This window comes from Pongo abelii, chromosome 4 (assembly GCF_028885655.2).
Source record: "Pongo abelii isolate AG06213 chromosome 4, NHGRI_mPonAbe1-v2.0_pri, whole genome shotgun sequence".
Lineage (NCBI taxonomy): Eukaryota > Metazoa > Chordata > Mammalia > Primates > Hominidae > Pongo > Pongo abelii.
Window position 1 is genome coordinate 61,999,161 of NC_071989.2, and position 22,253 is coordinate 62,021,413.

Consider the following 22,253-nt stretch of genomic DNA (forward strand, 5'->3'; position numbering starts at 1 on the left):
TAAGAGAGGCTTGAGGGAGACTGCTCACACCTTCTACCATGTGAGAACACATAGCAGGTGCCATCTATGAGAACTGGGTGTTTCCAGACACTGAATCTGTTGGTGCCTTGATCTTGGACTTCCCAACCCTCAGAACTGTGAGCAATATATTTCTGTTATTTATAAAATGCCTGGTATAGGGTATTTTGTTCAAGGTATTTATAAATAACAGAAACATATTGTAACAACCTTGTAACAATTCTTACACCGGCAAACTGGAACACCAAGACAAGATTTAAAATTTGTACTATATAACATATCTAATTTATACTACATAACATATCTGATAAAATAAGAGCTGGGAAATTCTGTTATTGGAGTCTCCTAAGTAGTAGGTGTCTCTGGCTTTCAAGAAAAAGAATGCATCAAATAGATTGGTTTAGAACTTAATCAGAAATTCTCCTTCCATCTCTCTCTTTTTAAAAAACAATTGCCTTATTGAGATATAATTCATGTAGCATGGAGTTCACTCGTTGAAAGTGTGTATTTTAATGGGTTTTAGTATATTCACCAAATTATAAATTGTACAGTCATTACGGCAATTGATTTTAGAACATTTTCACACACCACAAAGAAGCCATGTATGCATTGGCAGTCACTCTGTTTTTCCTCAACAGCCTTTCTCCCAACCCCAGACAACCACTAACCTGCTTTCTTTTTCTATGGAACAAATTGAATTTCCAAATATTAATTGACTTTTATTTGCAGTTCTAGAATCAGGCAACACCTTATTCTGTAAAATAAAATGAATGGTGGATGAGCTGAGGAGAGGAAGTTGACTTTACAGAGAGAAAAGGGCTGAAGAAAGCAGAAGCAGAGAACGAAAAGTCAATTGGTCATTTCAAAGTTATTTTCCTTGTAAAAGTGAAAGCAGAGGGGATTTTCTTATCATGCTGTTTGAAACTGGCTTGATTGGGGATTTGGTGATTATCTCTCACTTTCCTCATCTCTCAAAAAGTCAGACAAATGATTTAATTTCGGCTTTGTGGCGTGGAACTTAAGCATTATTTAGTCTGTTGGGCGTAGAGCAAGAGCTGTCCAAACCAGTGACCTCATATACATTTTATTTAACATGTTTCTTAGTCTATTCTGGCTGCTATAACTAAATACTATAAACTGAGTAGCTTATAAACCAGAAGTTTATTTCTCACAGTTCTGGAAGCTGGGAAGTCCAAAGTAAACGCACTGGTAGATCTAGTGTCTGGGGAGGGCCCATTTCATGCTTCATAGAAGATGTCTTTTCAATGCATCCTGAGATAGCAGAAGCAGGGAGGCAGCATTCTGAGTTACAAGGGTACTAATCCCACTCATGAGGGCTCTGCCCTTATGATATCATCAACTGCCCAAAGGCTCCATCTCCTAATATCATCACATTGGTGTTTAGGTTTCAACGCATGAATTTTGAGGGGAAACATTCACATTATAGCAATATGTAAAACATGGTAGACATTCACATTGAAAAAGAACATGTATATTATATGTTATTCTATCTATTTTGAGATACAATAAGATTTCATTTTGTAAGACAATGTTTCTCAAATAACTTCATAATTTGAGTTTAGGTAATGTCATTTATGGAAATTGAATATTTTAGTCAAAGTAAACAATTTCTTATCTGTTACTAAAGACATATTTTTATTTTATAGGTAACTTTCAAAATATTGTTTCAGTTTAACACATCCTATCTCATGGAAAATGTGACCATTTATTTAAGTGCAACAAGGTTGGTTTACATGTGTATAAATGTATGTATATGAATGTATATTGCTTCTTCTGTGTATGTCAAATATTTTGCTCTATAAACTCACTGACAGTTTCTTCCAGGTTGTAGGAGATCAGTAGAAGTGGAAGGCAATTAACTACTTTGCTTCACAAAAACACCCTTAAGAATAATTAGCAAAATAAAGAAATTTTCATTTAATAGAAATAATTCACCTAATTAGATTAAAGCAATGGTTCTATGAGCTATAGAAGATACCATAATCATACATCATTTATCTCTGCCAAATTGCATTTAAATTCATAAAAAATTTACTGATAATTTAAAAACTTTCACTGGCTGCCCATCAAGGTCAAATGAATAATTAGATGGACTTAAAGTTTTGTGATATCCTTTTGTAATTTAATATACTTTATTCAAATCAGTCAGTACTTCTGAAAGGTATCATAGAACACACAGACTAACAACAGCAAAGGCCCAATAAGGAAAGTGAAATAGTGGTCTACTTTCTTCTAATTGTAATTATCCACTGACCTGTCTCCAGTGAGATGGTGTCTTTTACTGTTTTATTCACAGTGACTAGCATTGTGCCTGCCATATTATAATCACTACACAGATGTAGACTAAATGAATAAATCAGAGAAATGAATTAACGGATTAATTAATTCTGTATGTTCAAGTCAACTCAACAAATATTTATTTGACATCTATTATGCACAAGATATTGAGTTAGTCACTGTAAGGAATATAAAAATTACTAAGGGCATGAAACTTCTCATAGGGTAAGTATTACAGTAGGGGGTTGAGACTAGTATAAAATTATTGTAACCTGGGATAGAATAAAAACAATCCATTATAGAGATATAAAGCTTTGTCAGAAAATTAATAGAAGCTGAAATAATATCTACTTGGCAATGGGAACCCAAGAAAGCTTTATCAAGGAACTTACAATTGAGAAAGACCTTGAAGGGTAGATAGCATTTCACAGAGAGGTCGCTGAATAGCACTAGGTGGAGCATTTCAGGCAAAATATACAGCTTGATTAAAAAGGTTATCAATTTTAGCTGAAATATAAAGAATACATAAAGTAGCAATGAAAATAAACAGGGAGTGTGCATTCTATCATATTATGCTAGGTACTGAATGTCAGTCAAGGTATTATTTCTTAATTGAACAGACCTTGAAAAGGCAGTAAAGTTTTTGAGAGGTAAAGTCATCTGTACAGAGCTGCTGCTTATGGAGATTAATTTAGGAAGGCTGCAGTGTGGAATGGGTGAGAGAAAAGGGAACCATTCATGCTAAGAACTGAGTCACACAAATACCTATAATCCAAGGCAGCATGCTGCTTTCTTTGTCCTGCTGCTTATAAGCCACTTTATACATTTGGGAATAAGCAGAGCCATTAAAAAGTACTCTTATGCCCATTCTGTGAGACAATATGTTAGGTGCTTGGTCAGTTGGTGGAGGGGTATGTGTATTATAATAATGAAAGCTAACACTTACTGAATATTTCCTATGTCCTAGGCACAATCTTAAGCACTTTATACTTATTACTCATTTAATTATCATTTATTACTCATTTAATATCCCATTTTATAGATGAAGAAACCAAGGCAAAGACACATAAGTAATTTGACCAAAGTGTATCAGTGTCCAAGAACAATCCCATTCTCTGGCCCCAGAGCCAGTGTTCATTACTCGTTATATCATTTGTATGTGTTTTCTAATACAAGGAAGTATGTATATGTGTGTATGCACATATATACATGTGTTTACATAATATATAATTTAAATGATAACCAAAATCAAGAGAATAAATCAGTGCTTAACAAATAATATGATCATCAAGTACTTAGTATGGAAAGACTATTAAAAAAGAAAACAAAAGATTTTAGATTTACTGTCAGCTGTGTGACCCTAATCATTTATCTTTGCTAAGTCCTCATCTGTGATAAATAAGAATCACCTGGGGGCAGATATGTGGTTAAAAACAGAAATCCCTGCACCCCAAGTTGGAACCACTAAATCCACATTTCTAAGGGAAGCCCAGTAACCTTTGTATTTTAACAATTAAACCGAGGGATTCTTATCATTATTGTCATAGAATTTTGAAAAACATAAATCAGTGTGATTGTCAACTCTAGTTGCACATCAGAATCGACTTGGGAACTTTCAACCATACCAATCATCTCTGATCTCCTTCTTCACCCCAATTAAAAAAATGATTAAAAATTGTACTCTTATGTGCTTTTATTTAGTTGCCAGGATAAGTTTCTCTTTCAAACACTTAGAAATGTCTCTAAATAGTCAAGATTTTAATGGTTTGTCTGAATGTGCTGTGTATTTTCTAGTGACAGCGAAGAACCTCCTGAAACCCTTTCTGATAATGTAGTAAACATTTCTATCCCGGTAAAATATGAAGTTGGACTACAGTTTTACAGGTAGGAGAAAACTAAATTTTTATGTTGATGCCTTTCTATTAACCCAGTGGTTCTGAAAGTGTGGTCCCTGCCTGGCCAAGGGCATCAGCATCACCTGGAAACTTGTTAGGCAAATTCTCTGGCCCCACCTGAAACCTACCAAATCAGAAACTCGGAGGACGCGGTTAAACAAGCCTTCCGGGTAATTCTCATGCATCCTAATGTTTGAGAACCATTATACTAAATAACCCAAAATGTTAGGTGTTAGTGATACCGGATGACATTCGCTGTCCAGTCTTAATTCCCGAATGCAAGTTGAAGACCCAGAAGTCCTTCGCAAAACACAATATTTTCTGAGAGGCTGCCAGCATATTTCTTGGTCATCGTTCTCATCCTGTGGAAGCTGATCAAGTCTTCTCAATCTGGACACACAAGATTAAAGCATTTCTCATTGATAAGAGCTGTTTATTTCTCCCACCATTCCTAAACCATTCTTTCTCTTAAGAACTTCTTATCTATCCAAACACAAACCATGTTGACAAACTTTCCCTCTATAATTTCCCCTGCTTAAGCAAACTCCAAGCTTTTGCCAAATAAACATGTGCAATATACATAAAAGGATAAGAATCAGTGGCAAGTAGGTTTATTCTAAAAGTCTTATCATTTTATTAATTTTTTAATAATAGTGGCTAACATTTATTGAGCCTTTGTGTTCTGTCTTATGTGATCCTCATGATAACACTATGGTTCAAATACGACTACTATCTCCATTTTCCAGTTGAAGAATTTGAGGTTCAGAGAGGCTAATTTACCCAAGGTTATATATTCAGGAAGTGTTAGTTTAAACCATTTCACATGCTTTTTTTTCTTTTAATTTAAAAACTGTTTTAAATTGACACATAATAATTGTACATATTTATGAGGTGCTTGGAGACGTTGTGATGCAAGTAATATATAGCAATTAAACAAGGTAATTGGAACCTCCATCGTCTCAAACATTTATCTTTTTTTTGTATTGGGAACATTCAATATCTTCCTTCTGGCTTATAATTTATTATCTATGGCACTCTCCCTTTACTAACTGGAGACTACAAAAATGGCATGATTATAGGACATACATGTAGCTTGTGCTAATATTTCTCAGCCTTTAAATTCTGTCGGCTATTTTCTATGTTTCTGTATCCACTTCTATTGGTGCACTGACTTTTCCCCAAGAGTTTTCCATTTACTTAAAATCAAATTCTGGCAAACACTTATAAATATTTTTTGTCTTCCCTTGACTGAAGTGCTGCTTAAAAACATACTATTTTACTCTACCAAGTTCATCCAAAGAACATGATGAAGCTGTGTAGAGAAGATTGAACTTTTGAGTTTAGCAGTAAATATAGGACTTTAAATTATGAAATGGTAAAAATTTTAAATCTATTTAGAATTCAGCATTGCATTTTAGTTTCATTTTTCACTAGGTATAAATGGTATTAGTGAATTTATGGAAACTTCACTTGTTAACAATGAAATTTTAACTTTTAAAACTCATATTCTAGCATTTTGGGGTCAAATAAGCATCAGTGACTATTGAACTAAATTATATAATCCTTCTCACTCTCCTCAAAGATTTAATTTTAGGTTTCAAGGTAAATGAATTCCCCTATGATTTGAAATCCCTACAAGTATTTTTGTGGAATTACATAATATGGAGAAAGAAAATAATGAGGCCAAACAAAAGTTAAACTTTGTTATGTTTTATTTTTCTTCTTCTAATTAATTTTTTTAAGCTCTGCAAGTGAATACCACGTTTCAATTGCTGCCAATGAGACAGTCCCTGAAGTTATTAATTCTACTGAGGACATTGGAAATGAAATTAATATCTTCTACTTGGTAAGAAATTACCTCTAAAATAGTATTCTAAAGGAGTTATTTGTAAATATATAAATTAAAGTATTAACAGATGCATAAAAATGTGTTGCCTCAATGTTTAATCTCTATATTCCAGCATATTTTCTTTATAATTTCATAAATATAAATATAAACATATTATATATAAATATAATTTTCAATTTATATTTTTCTTTATAATTTCACTTAAGATTTAAATTTGTGATAATTATATTTTCAAATCAGTTTAGAGATCTAAGTCTCTAATTTCCTCAAAATAAGATACCATTAGAATGACTTTCTAGAAAAAATATAAACTATGGGACTAGATAGATGCTACCGATAAACCTGTAGACTTTACTTACATTATTTTTTCAGTGTGACTGAGAAAAGCACCTTTTCATTAATTATGACTATATCAGAAATTTGTTATCACAATTGTCTTGGCAATTTTTTTTACCTAACAAATAAGTATGTATCACATTCTCCTTATTGTTACCTTTCACATGCATTGTACTATAAATTACTCATGTTGGTACTACCACCTCCTTAAGTGATGTTTTCTATTACATTTATTTTTCCTTTTAAATCCTTCATAACAAACTCTATAACACTATAGCAAACAATCATGGAATTTTATTTTAGGTAATGCCTAGTTACTGACACAGACTCAAGTTAAAATTACTCAAGTAAAAAAAGAGAACACAATTCAAATAATGGATTTAAATATGTATTCAAAAATATGAGATAATGCAACAAAATTATAAATGAAGATAGCTTCAATCCCTTTGGGAATTGCCAACCACAAAAAAAAGTTCTCTCATAGAGTATAAATAAACGTATACTCCCAAGATTAATTTCATTTTTTAAAATTTGTACTCTTTGCTAGAATTCCTATGACAAGATACCCTGGAAATTAGCATAAATGCCAATCACTCTACTGGATTCTAGGATAGATTTTTGGAATTCAGGCTATCAGATTTCCCCAGCCCCATTCACTTTCCCCGAACTAGAAAATTCAGCAAAAGAAGAAAGAAAACAAAAAGACTTTGTTGCAGATCTTTATATATTGTAACTTATTAGGGTCCAGATTTGAAATAGGTACTCCCTCTTATAAAAGTGTTGATATGAATTACATTGCTAAGAATATTCCTGAGCATAAAACTTTATGTGTATCTCTGATTATTTTCTGAAGTAAATTCTAGAATTGGAATAAAGGAGTTTTTTAAAAGAACTTTTTTAAAGATGAAACCCAGTAAGTTTACAGATCGGAATTTTCCCTAGGAAATTTTTGGTGATAGAAACAAAGATTTCAGGGATGTTCTTAACAATAATATTTATAATGGTTTAAAAATTAAAGCGTGAGCACAATCTAAACACTTAACACAATGAAATTATTTAAATTATCATATATTTAGTGAAGAGATTATCATATATTCAATGGAGAGACAATGTAATATTTTAGAAGGCACATTTTGGAGTAAGAAACCATAATGCTGCTATTTACTAGCTTTGTGATCTTGGAAGTTCTTAATTTTCATTCCAACCTTCTTACCTCATAGATAAAACAAAGATAATAAGAGGATCTGCTTCCTGCAGTTGTTAACAGGGTTAAAAGCAATAATGCATATAAGATTAGCACAGTATGTGGCACATAGTCAACAATATTGATATTGTGGTTGTTATGAACAGTCATATTCTCAATAAACTTATACATTTAAAGGAAAATGCCATAGCATAATACATTTTACAGACAGGGTACAAAACTGTATTTTATTGTGTTACAAATTTTATAAATATGCATATATGCAAATAGTAAGGACAGGTAACCTACACTAAAATGTTACCAAGGTAGTTGAAGTATAGGAAACATTTATTTTCTGTTTATTTTCAGTATTTTCCAATGTTTCTACAAGGAACATTTTTTAATCAGAAAAAAATGATAATTACAGAACACAGGATTTCTGACTGAATATCAGGAAACAGAATTTGACCGGAAATCAAGAAGATAAGAGTTAGGGAGCATGTTTAAGGGTCCAGGTGCAGCTGGTCAGGAACCTCCAGAATTCCAGAATTAAAGGATGTATTTAATCTTTACTAACCCAGGAAATTGCTTCAGATCTGAAGAGCTCTCAGTCTGGAAGGCTCAGCTGGGTAGATCACTGGCTTTCCTTGGGTCTATCTATGTAGATCAAGGCGTTCCCTACCCAGCTAAAGAAGCGGCACGGGGATTCCATAGGCTTCAGGCCTGCAGATTATGCTTCAGCAGTGGAAAGGGGACCACTGCACCTGGTTGTCCCAGTTCAGTTGTACCTTTTAAGCAGGCAACGACCTCTGGATAGTGAGTTCAGTTTCCTGTTGAACTTCATCCTGCCCACCTTTCCCTCTGAGCTATACTCACTACTGGTAGCAGAACATGATACTAAGTGGAAATTTTGGGTTAGTGGATAAAAACGAATGGAAACTGAGATGAAAGTAAATCTGACTCTCATAAAACCAGATTATCAACAGCCAGTGGCACGGTAGCCCTAGCTGGGGGTAGAATTGTGAAGGGAAGCAGATGGGAGTCTGGTTTGCCTGTATAGTGGCGGCAGATCCCATCTAGCCAGGATTAGAGATGATTTATGGGTTTAAGGAATGATGGAAAACTGGGTAAAGGCAACCAAAAATCTAAATTGTTCCATGGTCTCCCTTCTTTCCAGTTTCAAAAAGACTGGTATGTTAAAAAAAAAAAAAAAAAGAATGACCATGGCAAGAACATAATAACAGACAAAAACTTCCAATTCTGGTCTTCTATTAATCCTAGGTCTATTAAGAGAATGGGGGATGGAGGAACAATATGATTATAGCTGATACATACGGCTACTGACCATTAAGTGTCCGTATTTTCTGCTGGCTGAATTATGCCAATTCTCTGTACAGCACCGTAAAGGATCTGCATTCGTTTGGGGGTTCAAAATATTACACAACTTACTTCATCAGCTAGAAAACAAAGTCCTACATAAGACAGAAGAATTCTATTAAAAGAGGAAGAAAGATTACATTTCCATTTTTTTCTTGTAGATTAGAAAAAGTGGATCTTTTCCAATGCCAGAACTTAAGCTGTCAATTTCATTCCCCAATATGACATCAAATGGTTATCCTGTGCTGCACCCAACTGGATTGTCATCTTCTGATGTAAGTCATGTGTGCCTTGGAATTATGTCATTACTGTTATCTTTTCCACTTTATGTTTAAGTCTTTTGTTCTGCATGATACTTGTAATAAAGAGTTTTACCAAAGTAACATGAAGAGGTATTTAGATAATTAAAAGCAAATAATAATAGAGCTGCTGTAACAAAGTATCACAAATCAAGTGACTTAAAACAACACAAATTTATTCTTTCACGGTTCTGGAGTCCAGAAGTCCAAAATCAAGGTGTTGACAGTGTTAATTTCCTCTGGAGGCTCCAAGAGAGACTCTTTTTCATGCTGTTTTCCTAGCTTCTGGTGACAGCTGGCAACCCTAGGCGTTCCTTGGCTTGTGGCAGCATAGCTCCTATCTCTGCCTCTGTCTTCACCTGGCCTTGTCTGTGTTTCTATGTGTTCTCCTTCTCTCTTTGTGTTTCTGCACACTCACCATTAGATTTAGAGTCCACCCTAAATCCAGAGTGATCTCGTCTGGAGATCCTTAATATAATTATGTCTGCAAAGACCCTATTTCCAAGTAAAGTCATATTTACTAGTTCTAGGAGGATTTAGGCATATCTTTGGGGACCACTATTCAATCCACTAGAGTAGATTTTAAATAATTCATTGTTATGAAATGTTTGTTACACTTTTCCTTGATTTGTGGTAATCAAACAACTCTATGAAGTGACTTCTTAATTGTGCCTAAGCATGCACAGCTTCAAACAAAATACTATAATTGTATTTACTCACATCCCAAATAATAGCAATATTGCACCCCCTTTATATTTTTAGCTTGAATGAGACTATATGATAGTTCATTATGGTTTAGTGCCTAAAACAAAAAATCACCATAAGTATTGAATTAATGTGTGCATGATGTCAGAATTTGGAAATCTGTCTTTTCATGCATTTTTTAAAGTATTCCCAGAAATCAAGAAATAGCAACAATGCTAATTGGCTTGTGATCACTTAAATGTTTTCCTAAGGGCAAGGAAAAAATAAGCCTCTGGAATTTCCCTCTAATCCAAAAAAGCAGGTTTGTGAAAATCCAGAAGAGAAAAAAAAATTGTACTTTTCATACTGCATAGGAAACTTTAATCTTATTAACTTTTGTCGAGGATATTGACAGTACTGGGGAAGCAAAAGATTTACTAGGTTAAGTCTAGAACCAGCTATCTTATAAATATAGCATTTTAACATAATATGTTAACATCTATAGGGCTGTCTGCTTACGTCTACCTCCCACGTAGACTGTCTTATCCTTGGTGTGTAGGGAATCAAAAGTATTATTGGATGAATACATAAATACAGATGAAGGTCCCTCGCTTTTCAGCTTTTCAATTGTTTCATGAGCCATAATATTGAACAAGTATTTTTGTTGTTTTTGTTTCCTTTTTTTTTTTTTTTTTTTTTTTGAGACAGAGTCTCTCTGTCACCCAGGCTGGAGTGCAGTGGCGCGATCTTGGCTCACTGCAGCCTCCGCCTCCCATGTCCAAATGATTCTCCTGCCTCAGACTCCCAAGTAGCTGGGACTACAGGCACCTGCCACCACACCCAACTAATTTTTGTATTTCTAGTAGAGATGGGGCCTCACCATGTTGGCCAGGCTGGTCTCGAACTCCTGACCTCAGGTGATCCACCCGCCTCAGCCTCCCAAAGAGCTAGAATTACAGGTGTGAGCCACTGTGGCTGGCCGTTGTTTTTGTTTTTATCAGTAGAATTTAAATGTTTTTCTCTCTCTGTAGTATAGAATTTATAAGCTTATCTTTGATTAAGGTAATAAATTAATGAATGTATTAATCACGTAATAGTAAGTTCTATTAGCATTCTTTCTTTTCCATTACAACCTCACTAGTATCCATTACAATTCAAAAGTAGCATGGTAACAGTACATATTATCTTGGGGTGGATATATATGTATGTATGGCTGGTGCATAACAACCTTTTCCATACAGCACACTTACAAAGATGGATCTTTAATATATGGCAATGGCTGTCATTCACAGATTCTTTACACTACTGCAGCAAGTCATTTTTTTCCTCTGATATCTGGCATTGTCTAATAAATGTAATATTTTCATTTCTAGAATGCAAACTGCAGACCCCATATCTTTGAGGATCCTTTCAGTATCAACTCTGGAAAGAAAATGACTACATCAACTGACCAGCTCAAACGAGGCACAATTCTGGTAAATTAAGACAAGTGCTATTTTTACCTTTTGCTTTCCAAATGAATAAAATTGATATCAATCTAGAAATAACCATCTGAAGAATTTAAATATAGATATTTGATAAAATGGCAAGAATACTGATATGTATCTCTGGACATTTAAACAGGACTGCAATACATGTAAGTTTGCTACCATCACATGTAATCTCACTCCTTCTGACATCAGCCAAGTGAATGTTTCACTTATCTTGTGGAAACCAACTTTTATAAAAGTAAGTAACTACATTGTTCTATGCACTGATTGAATAATATCAATAAATATTCATTTACCACTTAGAATATGCAAGGCACAGTGCTGCTGTTGGAAAGAATGTGAGACTAGAAGTATAAGAGGATGTGACCAAGCCCCAGCTCTACTTAACCGGCTATGTGTGTCTCATCTTCCTTGTCTGTTAAGAACTAATATATTACCAAGGTCCCTTCTGGAGAGATATACTTTTTTCAATCTCTCTTATCCTTTTTCTTTGTACTTTAAGAGATAAATACCTTTCCTGTACCAAATCTTGCACTTATCTTAATACTTTGGAACTCAGTTTATGTATAGAGTATAACAAAGTGAATAAAGTGGCAACCCTTGACCCCAGTAACAAAGGAAAGAGCTAACATATACCATAGACTTACTGTGTTTTATCAGACAGTTATTATATGTATAATTTTATAATATATAGGTATATATGAAGCCCTTTTTTTTTTTTTTTTTTTTTTTGAGACGGAGTCTCTCTCTGTCTCCCAGGCTGGAGTGCAGTGGCGTGATCTCGGCTCACTGCAAGCTCTGCCTCCCGGGTTCACGCCATTCTCCTGCCTCAGCCTCCCGAGTAGCTGGCACTACAGGAGCCCACCACCACGCCCAGCTAATTTTTTTTTGTATTTTAGTAGAGACTGTGAAGACATTTTTAACCCCTTATAAAGCCAAATCTGTCTGACAATAAACTACTTTAAAACTTTTTATTGTATTTTGTATTATTTGTTTCTCAGGAAGTATTTAGTTGAACATATGACTTTGCCATTTTTGAATTTGATTATAGTAAGTTGCTATTTTTTATGTCATTAACTGTTAATATTGGCAATTTCATTTTTTAAATTTCAACTTTAATTTTAGATACAGGGAATATACATGCACAAGTTTGTTACATGGGTATATTTGCAGGATATTGAGGTTTAGGGTACAGATTCCATCGCTCAGGTAGTGGGCATAATACCCAATAGGTAGTTTGTCAGCTCCCCCAAGTAGTCCACGGTGTCTACTGTTCCCATCTTTATATCCATGAGTACCCAAGGCTTAACTCTCACTTATACATAAGAACACGTGGTATTTGGTTTTCTGTTCCTGTGGAATTTGCTTAGGATTATGGCCTCCATCTGCATGTATGTTGCTGCAAAGGACACGATTTTGTTCTTTTTTATGGCTGTGCAGTGTTCCATGGTGTATATGTACATATTTTCTTTATCCAGGCCACTGTTGATGGGCACCTATATTGATTCCATGTCTTTGCTGTTGTGAAAAGCACTGCAATGAAGATATGACTGCATGTGTCTTTTTGGTAAACAGTTTCTTTTGGGTATATACACCCAGTAATGGGACTGCTGTGTTGAATGGTAGTTCTGTTTTAAGTTGTTTGAGAAATCTCCAAACTGCTTTCCACTGGCTGAACTAATTTACATCCCCACCAACAGTGTATAAGCTTTTCCTTTTCTCCTCTGCCTCACCACTGTCTGTTATTTTTTGACTTCTTAATAATAGCCATTCTGACTGGAGTGAGGTGGTACCTCATTTTGGCTTTGATTTGTATTTCTCTAATGATTAGTGATAATGAGAGTTTTTTCATATGTTTGTTGGCCACCTGTGTGTCATGTTTTGGGGAGTCTATTCATGTCCTTTGCCCATTATTTAATGTGGCTATTTGTTGATTGATTGTTTGCTGAGTTGTTGAAGTTCCTTATTCTGGATATTAGACCTTTGTCAGATGCATAGTTTGCAAATATTTTCACCCATTCTGTAGGTTGTCTGTTTACTCTATTGATAGTGTCTTTTGTTGTGTAGAAGCTCTTTAGTTTAATTAGATCCCACTTGTCAATTTTTGTTTTTGTTGCAATTGCTTTTAGAGACTTAGCCAAAAATTATTTGCCAAGACCAATGTCAGGGAGGGTATTTCCTGGGTTTTCTTATAATATTTTTATAGTTTAAGGGCTTATATTTAAATCTTTAATTTGTCTTGGTTAGTTTTTGTATATGGGGAAAGTTAGGGGTCCAGTTTCATTCTTCTGCATATGGCTAGCAAGTTATCCCAACACCATTTTTTGACTAGGGATTCCTTTCCCCATTGCTTATTTTTGTTGGCTTTATCAAAGATCAGATGGCTGTAGGTATGTGGCTTTATTTCCGAATTCTCTATTCGGTTTCACTGGTCCACGTGGCTCTTCTGTACCAGTATCATACTGTTTTGATTACCGTAGCCTTATAGTAGAGTTCAAAGTCAGGCAGTGTGATGGGTCTGGCTTTGTTCTTTTTACTTAGGATTGCTTTGGCTACCTGAGCTCTTTTTTTAGATCCGTATGAATTTTAGAATAGTTTTTTCTAATTCTGTGAAAAATGATGTTGGTACTTTAAGAGCAATAGTGTTAAATCTATACATTGCTTTGGGCAGTATGGCCATTTAATGATATTAAATGAAAGGTTTTTTCTTTTATTTGTCTCATCTCTGATTTCTTTCAGCAGTGTTTTGTAGGTCTCCTTTTAGAGATCTTTTACCTCCTTGGTTAGCTGTATTCCTGGATATTTCAGTGTTTTTTGTAGCTTCTGTAAATGGAGTTTTTTTTTGTTGTTGTTTGTTTTTTTGAGACGGAGTCTCGCTCTGTCACCCAGGCTGGAGTCCAGTGGTGCAATCTCGGCTCACTGCAAGCTCTGCCTCCCGGGTTCACGCCATTCTCCTGACTCAGCAACCTGAGTAGCTGGGACTACAGGCACCCACCACCACGCCCGGCTAATTTTTTTTTTTTTTTTTTTTTGTATTTTTAGTATAGACGGGGTTTCACTGTGTTAGCCAGGATGGTCTTGATCTCCTGACCTCATGATCTGCCCACCTCGGCCTCCCAAAGTGCTGGGATTACAGGCGTGAGCCACCGCACCCAGCCCTGAGTTGTGTTGTTTATTTGACTCTCACCTTGAACATTATTGGTGTATAGAAATGCTACTAATTTTTGTACGCCTATTTTGTATTCTGAAACTTTACTAAAGTCATTTATGAATTCTAGGAGTTTTTTGGCAGAATCTTAAAGATTTTCTAGGTATAGGATCATATTACCAGTGGAAAAAAGATAGCTTGACTTCTTCTATTCCTATTTGGATGTCTTTATTTCTTTATCTTGCCTTATCGCTCTGGCTAGGACTTAGAGTACTAGGTTGAATAGGAGTGGTAAGAGTGGGCATCCTTGTCTTATTCCAGTTCCCCAGGGGAATGGTTCCAGCTTTTGCCCATTCAGTATGATATTGGCTAGGATTAGTTACATATGACTCTTATTATTTGGAGGTATGTTTCTTTGATGCCTGTCTCTACCTAGAGTTCTCGTGCTGATTCTTTCTCATCTTGGGGGACTGATGTTCTTCAACTGTGGTGTAAGTTGAGTGTAGTCATTTGGGCTTGTTTCTGCATGCTTTCAGAGGGCCAAGTCTCTGTACAGGATCTTTATTTGTGGGTGTATGCTTACAGGAGTGTTTATTAGCAAAGTAATTTTTGGTGGTGGTGTTTGAGCTGTGATCCAGTAGAGGGCACTTAAGGGTAATGGGCAGTAGATAGGCTCTTAGTCTTGCCACTCTTGTATTTGCTCATGTTTGCAGGTGTGCTCTGCAGTGGGTGGGGAGAGGCCTCCTCCAATCACTGGCACTGTACCCATGTTTCTTTTGTTAGGTGTTCTGGGCCACAGGCTCCCTCGGGCAGAGGCCATGGCAGGTAGATAGGTGACACCTTTTCCGAACCAGCCCTGTGGAGGGAGTCATGCCCTACTCCAGTGCTGGCCCACGCTGGCCCACAAATCCGTGTTTGTTACCCATCTCAGTGCTCTGAGATGGGGGCTCCTCCTCTACTTGAGTGCCAGCCATAGATCTCAGCTTGGTACTCCTGAGCTGGACATGCCATCTCTGGCATCTGGGTCTCCAGGACACCCCGCTGCTCAGAGTCAGGCTCTGATTGCTTTGGAGGATCCAGAGTCCTCCCAGGTCACAGGGAAAGTACTCAGGTGGGGCGCGGCACCCAGGCTGGGCAGCAGAGACTGCGCTGTGCACATACTCTTGTGGGGCAGTTAGGCAGGAACTCTAGGAGGGTCTGGCAGGCGGGAGAGGCTGCAGAACAGACATGCCCCAGTCCCATGGGGAATGCCTGCTTTCTTCTGGCTTGTGGTCACCTGGGGCTAGAGCCTCTCTGAAGGAGATGGGGAGTCTGAGGGTATGGGCACCTATGTCTGTGCTCTGCTCACAAAAGCTCCTGGGCTCCATGCTAGCTGAAGCCCTGTCTCTACCTGCTCCCTGGGAAAATCCACCTGCCAGCTCACACATCCATTGGAGATGTTGGGTACTCTGTAGCTTAGATCCCAGATGTCTGTGGCAAGAGTGAGCTGTCCCTCAGTCCCCTCCCTCACCCCTTCTCCAGGAGCCATTTAGGGCCAGGAAGTAGCCCAAGCATTCAGGTACCCTACGCAGGGTTCCCACCTTCTCCCTCTTCAGCCTCAGCATCTTTGTTGCCTCTCCACACACTTGTGGTGTTTTCTCCCTAGAGATCAGATCTGCCCAAATTATATTATCTACTTGATAATTTGGGATCTCTTAGTGGGAGAGATGGCTGTGTCTAGTTAGCCATCTTGTCCCCCCAGATCATCAATTTCATTTTTAATCCTAAATAAGCACCTAGATAAACTTCATCACCAGAATGTAGCTGTTTCATGTCTTGCTACATTAAAGGTAGGCAGAGTTTGAGGTTTGTTTTTTCTAATGATAAATCGATAGAAAATATTTTTAAAATTTTTTTTCATTCCATAACAAGGATCTAAGTAAGGATTTTCAGTGGCAAATGAGAGAGGATGAGTGCACAGTTATTATTTGATACTACCAGTTCCATTTGGAAGTCAACAAAACTGGAATTTTTAATCTCTCGGAAAAATCTTAGCTTTTATAAATGTCCTACTTAAACATGACTAGCTCTCATTTTGATTAGCATCATATATTAAGAACAAATCTTATTTGCTTTTCAGTCATATTTTTCCAGCTTAAATCTTACTATAAGGGGAGAACTTCGGAGTGAAAATACATCTTTGGTTTTAAGTAGCAGCAATCAAAAAAGAGAGGTAAGTGCAACATGAGTTTTGAAAACGTTATGCATTTCACTCTGAATTTTGTGACATAATGTTTTATAATTGTTGATAGTCCCTTAAGCAGTGACTAGTATTGCTCTCGGTAAGTGACAGACACTATTTGCTTCAAATTATACTTCATTAGCTTCAAATGTGATTTTAGTCTTATTCGTCCTTGTAAGAAACTGGGAAAATCATGATATTTACAATTCACATGCCATGTTTGACTTTATCACTTATAACTATCATGGTAAATGGATGTTTTTACTTTACTTCGATAACAAATGATGCAGTTTTAACTTTCTTCCTTAAAAGCTGACATTATAAAATGCAGCTGACATCTGAAGAGCAGCCTCAAAAAACAACTTCTTTATAAAAAGTGCCTTTATACTCTACAGGAAAACAGGTACATTTTTTAAAGTTTTCTTTCAAATTTCATTGAGAAATTTGAAACAAAAATGAGACGGTATTTCCTAATACAAATTCAGACTTGAGTCCTCAGTAAAAATAGAAAGGTTTGAGTTTTTAACTCTTGTCCTTTTTATAAATTAATAAGCCAAGGTGATGGAGTAAGACCCCATCTCTAAAAAAAAAAATAAAATAAGTACTTGTTACACATGCAGGCATTTCAGCATGATCTCCCCCCTTCTCATGGGAGACTTTAAATATCCCATGTGGATAAACAGCACCATGTGAATCATAAAATTCAATTTGGAAGCTCCCTAACTTTCAGATGTTCTCTTTAAATTGCTTATTTCAAATTTTTCCAATATCAACGACTTCTGATAAGTATACACTTTTCAAGAAAAAGGAAAATACATGCATATAATGTTTACTTATGTCATAAAGAGAGCTTAGCATAAGCAATGCAAAATGCATAGTTGTTTCTTACATAGAATAGCCAACATTTCACTAAAACCTAAAAAATTTGAGTATGGTTTATATTGGAAAAGTACATTTGATTCCTAAATTTATGTGTTAAAATTTTATAATGAGTTTTATTTTCCCTAAATATTAGTTAAAAATTCCCCTGGAAATATTTATTCTACATTCATCCTAAAGGAAAAATTATATCTATATTGATAAAATTACTAAAAGTGATCATTTTGTAATTGTGTGATCTGAGGAAAGTCACCGATCTTTTCTAGATTCCAGTTTCCATATCTGTAAGTTCAGGGAATTGTTTTACATATGTTTAAAATCTGCCTTGCTGGGCATAGTGGTTCATGTCTGTCATCCCAGCCTACTTGGAAGACTGAGATGGAAGGATCACTTTAGCCCAGGAGTTTGAGATCAGCCTGTGCAAAATAGTGAAACCCCATCTGTGTTTTGTTTTGTTTTGTTTTGTTGTTTTGTTTTGTTTTGTTTTAAGAAACTGTCATAATGGTCTGATGCTGTATATGTCTATATTCTTGCCAGCTCTGTCACCTACTTGGAGTGATTTGAGAGGTTTTGATTAGTATCATGTATATACAAATCTCTCCCCTGTTAGTTTCTTTTTCTACCCTAATCTTCCCTCTAGGTAAAGAAATTGAGGTGTTACTGTTAAAGGCAAATACAGGGCTTGAACTATTACTAGCCATTGATGTCTACCCTAAATTAATTTTTTTCAAATCCCCCAGGGATGGGACACAGAGCAGATAGGTTTCATTGAGGTTTGAGTGCCACCCTGAGAGAGCTTGAGTAGCTGGAACACTAAAAGCGGTCCATTTTACAGCTTTGCTTCAGTTAAAACCTGATTTATACATGTGGACCCAGTGATAAGTCAAGTAGAAGAGACACTGTGGTATAATGAAGAGCACACTGGGAGTGAATATACACGTAAACATTCACTTATCCATACACTTGACATTTATGCATTATACTTTCAATTTATAAACAAAAAATTAAGCACACTAGAAATAAAATAAGGAGACTTTCTCAGGTTCTTATGACAACAAACTGTGACATTCCAATCTAAACTAATGCTATTGTGATAATACAGTAGTGTACTAATTAATCTTTAACACACACAATACTTTGGTTCTCCCTGAGTTAAACAGAAATTCACTCCTCCCCTTGAGCATTCCAATCCATTGACATTTAACCCTTTATTTATAAATTTCTGAACAATAATATTATAAATACCTTTTGGTAATAATAAATTTGACATAGTTAGAGATTTAGACTAGATGAAGAGCATTTTCTAATGTAAACCTAATGTTTTCTCGTTATATAGTAATGAGATTAATGCACTGGTAGAGAATTATAGCCTGCAAGAACTCAATGTTCCAGGAGTTCTAACAGGTGTTTATTATGTTAACAATCTTGTTTAATAATTTTCAGCTTGCTATTCAAATATCCAAAGATGGGCTACCGGGCAGAGTGCCATTATGGGTCATCCTGCTGAGTGCTTTTGCCGGATTGTTGCTGTTAATGCTGCTCATTTTAGCACTGTGGAAGGTAAACACAAAAATTCCTTTGACTCTCTACTTCAATCATCAACAGCAAACTGGAGAAATAAGCTCTGATATATTCAGACTATGTAATATAGTATTATTGCATCAATGAAACAAACATTGAAATGATGACTAAGAGAAAGAAAAAAGAAAAATGCGTATTTCCAACACTGCACACAACTTGACCCAATTTTTGTAAAGGAAAAAAAACTTATTTTGAGTTAGAAATATTCAAAAATTCACAAAAGTATCTTTCTAGAGTTTAGGATGATAAGGGACTTTCACATGTCTGTAACAATTAAAATTTTATAATAAGTATGTATTTTATAAACAGAGAACAATGAAAACTGTCTTTTACAGAAAAAGGAAAAATGAATTCCTATGTCAATTTAAGGATATATAAGCAGTAGATTCAAGGTTAAAATAAGCCTTGTTTTAATCACACATCTCCATGTGTCTTAAATATCAAATAATTCTTTAATGTTTAAATATACATGGCACATTTTATGTAATAAATTGTGTGCCTGAGTGGAGGATAAGGGATCAGCTGATGTAGGGGAGATCTTAAAATTTCACAGACTCCTATTTCAAATTCTGTGGTAAAAGTGAGTAACCACCTATTTTGTGTCAAGTAACTCTGGATATTTATGTAATGTTTTGCTTAGGCTGAAATAGACATGACTTTTAAAACTCTTAGCAGCTGTATAATTTTCACATTAAGTAGAACTGAGATGACAGCTTTTGGGATAAGTTGATTAGAGAATAACATCCCATACAAAGTTGAATGTTTTTTCAATTAAATATCAAATAAGCATTTATTCTAGCATAATATTCCCCTATATTTTACCTATTGTTTTGTTAAATAGTTAAATTATGTTAAAAATATAGGTTGTGGCTACATATTAATTGTTCTATTACCTGAGCAACATAATTATTTAATCAAATAGTTTAAATAGCAAGTTTCTCTCCCACTGAAATACCAGCTGTTCCTATCCTTTCTTACTCTCCTATGACTCACTTCCTCTTTTGAGGGGCTTAGTCTCAGAGGAGATGGTGAACAAAGCCAGATGTAGGTCAGTGGCATTTAATTCAGTAAATAGAATCCATGGCTTTTCTCTAGCAAAGTTCCCCAAACAAAATTCTCGACTACAGCTCTTCCTTCTACTTAATAAGGGATCAGTGTTCTCTCTGTAATACCTAGCTTTGCCACACTGTGGTACCCAAGGCCTGGCTTATTGGTGTCAAGGTTGTACTTGAAATATAGGAAGTGGTTTCTTCATTTATATGCACCTCTAATAGAGAGTGTTACTGTTGATTTTTTTCAGTATAGTCTTCTATTCTCAGCACTGCACTTACCTGTATGGTTTTGGGATACCACTGGCAGGAGAAGAGGAAAACCAGAGCTGATATTTGGATAGGTTCTTTCAGGCCTTGTACCTCTGTTTCAGACAAACAAATAGGAAATTTCAGTCACCTATTTTTCAGTCAGTAGTCTGAAAAAGCATAAATGTAAAAATAAGCTCATTATTTCATCCAGATAATGATGTGTTGATATATTCTGACAGCTTCTTAGGTTATTATTATTGTTGTTGTTGTTGTTATTATTATTATTATTATTATTATTGCAGGCCCAAAAGAAGGTCATTTGACAAACTTTGGGCTGTCTTACCCAGTAGAAATAGTTCAGCCACTTCATTGGGAGGCCCAGCAATCAGAACTGTGATTCTAAGGTAGAAGGGAAGAAACTAGCTCTTATCGAATGCTTACTATGTGCAGGGAAGTGTTTTAAACACTTCTGCTTTAAGCATTCCCACTTAATACTCATATCAACCTTATGAGGTCTTATGAACCTCCTCTTGTAAATGAGGAACATAAAATTTAAGTATATTTCCCAAAGACACATAGTGAGATTCAGAATAAGGATCTGAATTCTGTGCCAAAACCACTGACTATTATCACTCTGTGTTCTCTCCTGCTTCCATTCACTCTGGTGTCCTCGCAACAATCTTTTTGACCAAGTATTTTAACTACATTTTACACCTGAGGACATTAAAGCAAAGGGAGGTAAAGTGACTCTCCCACAATTACTAGCTAGTAAATGACTGGATTCAAGGAATGATCTACAGAGCTCTTTCTTTTTCCAATATATCCTACTGCTGCAGGCTATAGGGTAGGGCTCTTTACTCTGGAGCTCCAGGAGTTGGGTTTTGTTCAAGAGGGTCATGAACTCTCTGAAACACATAATACTGTCTTTGGTTTTGGAATGAGGGTCCCTGGTTGAATTCAGACTTTCAGTAGTTCCATTATATCAAGAAGGCTAATCCCACCTCCCCCTACTTTAAATTTCTGTTGGAAGCTCCCTGAAGCATGAGTTCAGCTGCAGTAGGTTCAGAAGAGCTACTCTTATCCCAGACATCTTTTTTATTCTAACTAGATCTGGATCAGACACCTCAGGACTATCCCTTCTTCCTTCCTTTCCTGAATCCCACCAGTCTGGAGTTCATTGGAACTCCCAAGTCTGAGTCTCTGTGTAAGACACAGGCCAAAAGTTCCTCTTAGAGCAGAGATTCACTTTCAAAAGACACAGTCTTTATATCTTTGTCTTCATCATACACATGGCAACAATTAAAGCTTGACAAAGTGTTAGTAGCTGCTTAATATACTTCATGATTGATGGGAGGAAACTTGTAGGGGACGTATGTTTAAATAGGTGGAGAAACTTGTCCTGAAATGTGGTACCACATGCCAGGGGAGATGCCCAGCCAGGCCAGCATATCCAATAGAGTAGGAGGACATCAGCACACGAGGAGCCATGAGAGACTCAGAAGATTCCTCTCTCCTAACTTGATGTCGTAATGATGCCTGAAGTTCCTCAACTGATGATTTATTTATTAATCCTAAAGCTTTATTCTTCATCCAATATACATGTTCTGGGTGGGTGTGGATGGGGACTGGTATCTCACCACTTTTTAGTCTTTTATACATTAGTATGAATTTATTCATTCAGCAATTATTCCATG

At 35.9% G+C, this 22,253-nt stretch overlaps 1 protein-coding gene across 1 annotated transcript in view; it reads left to right on the forward strand.

Moving 5' to 3' along the window:
- The window catches only part of ITGA1 (integrin subunit alpha 1), a 170,617-nt gene that overhangs the window by 142,286 nt on the left and 6,078 nt on the right, over positions 1-22,253 (forward strand). The window contains exons 21-28 of the mRNA XM_002815549.6: positions 1,686-1,762; positions 4,111-4,200; positions 5,955-6,057; positions 9,118-9,231; positions 11,313-11,414; positions 11,563-11,667; positions 16,697-16,789; positions 19,121-19,237. Coding sequence (XP_002815595.2) covers positions 1,686-1,762; positions 4,111-4,200; positions 5,955-6,057; positions 9,118-9,231; positions 11,313-11,414; positions 11,563-11,667; positions 16,697-16,789; positions 19,121-19,237 — 801 coding nt within the window. The remainder of the gene's footprint in view (positions 1-1,685; positions 1,763-4,110; positions 4,201-5,954; positions 6,058-9,117; positions 9,232-11,312; positions 11,415-11,562; positions 11,668-16,696; positions 16,790-19,120; positions 19,238-22,253) is intronic.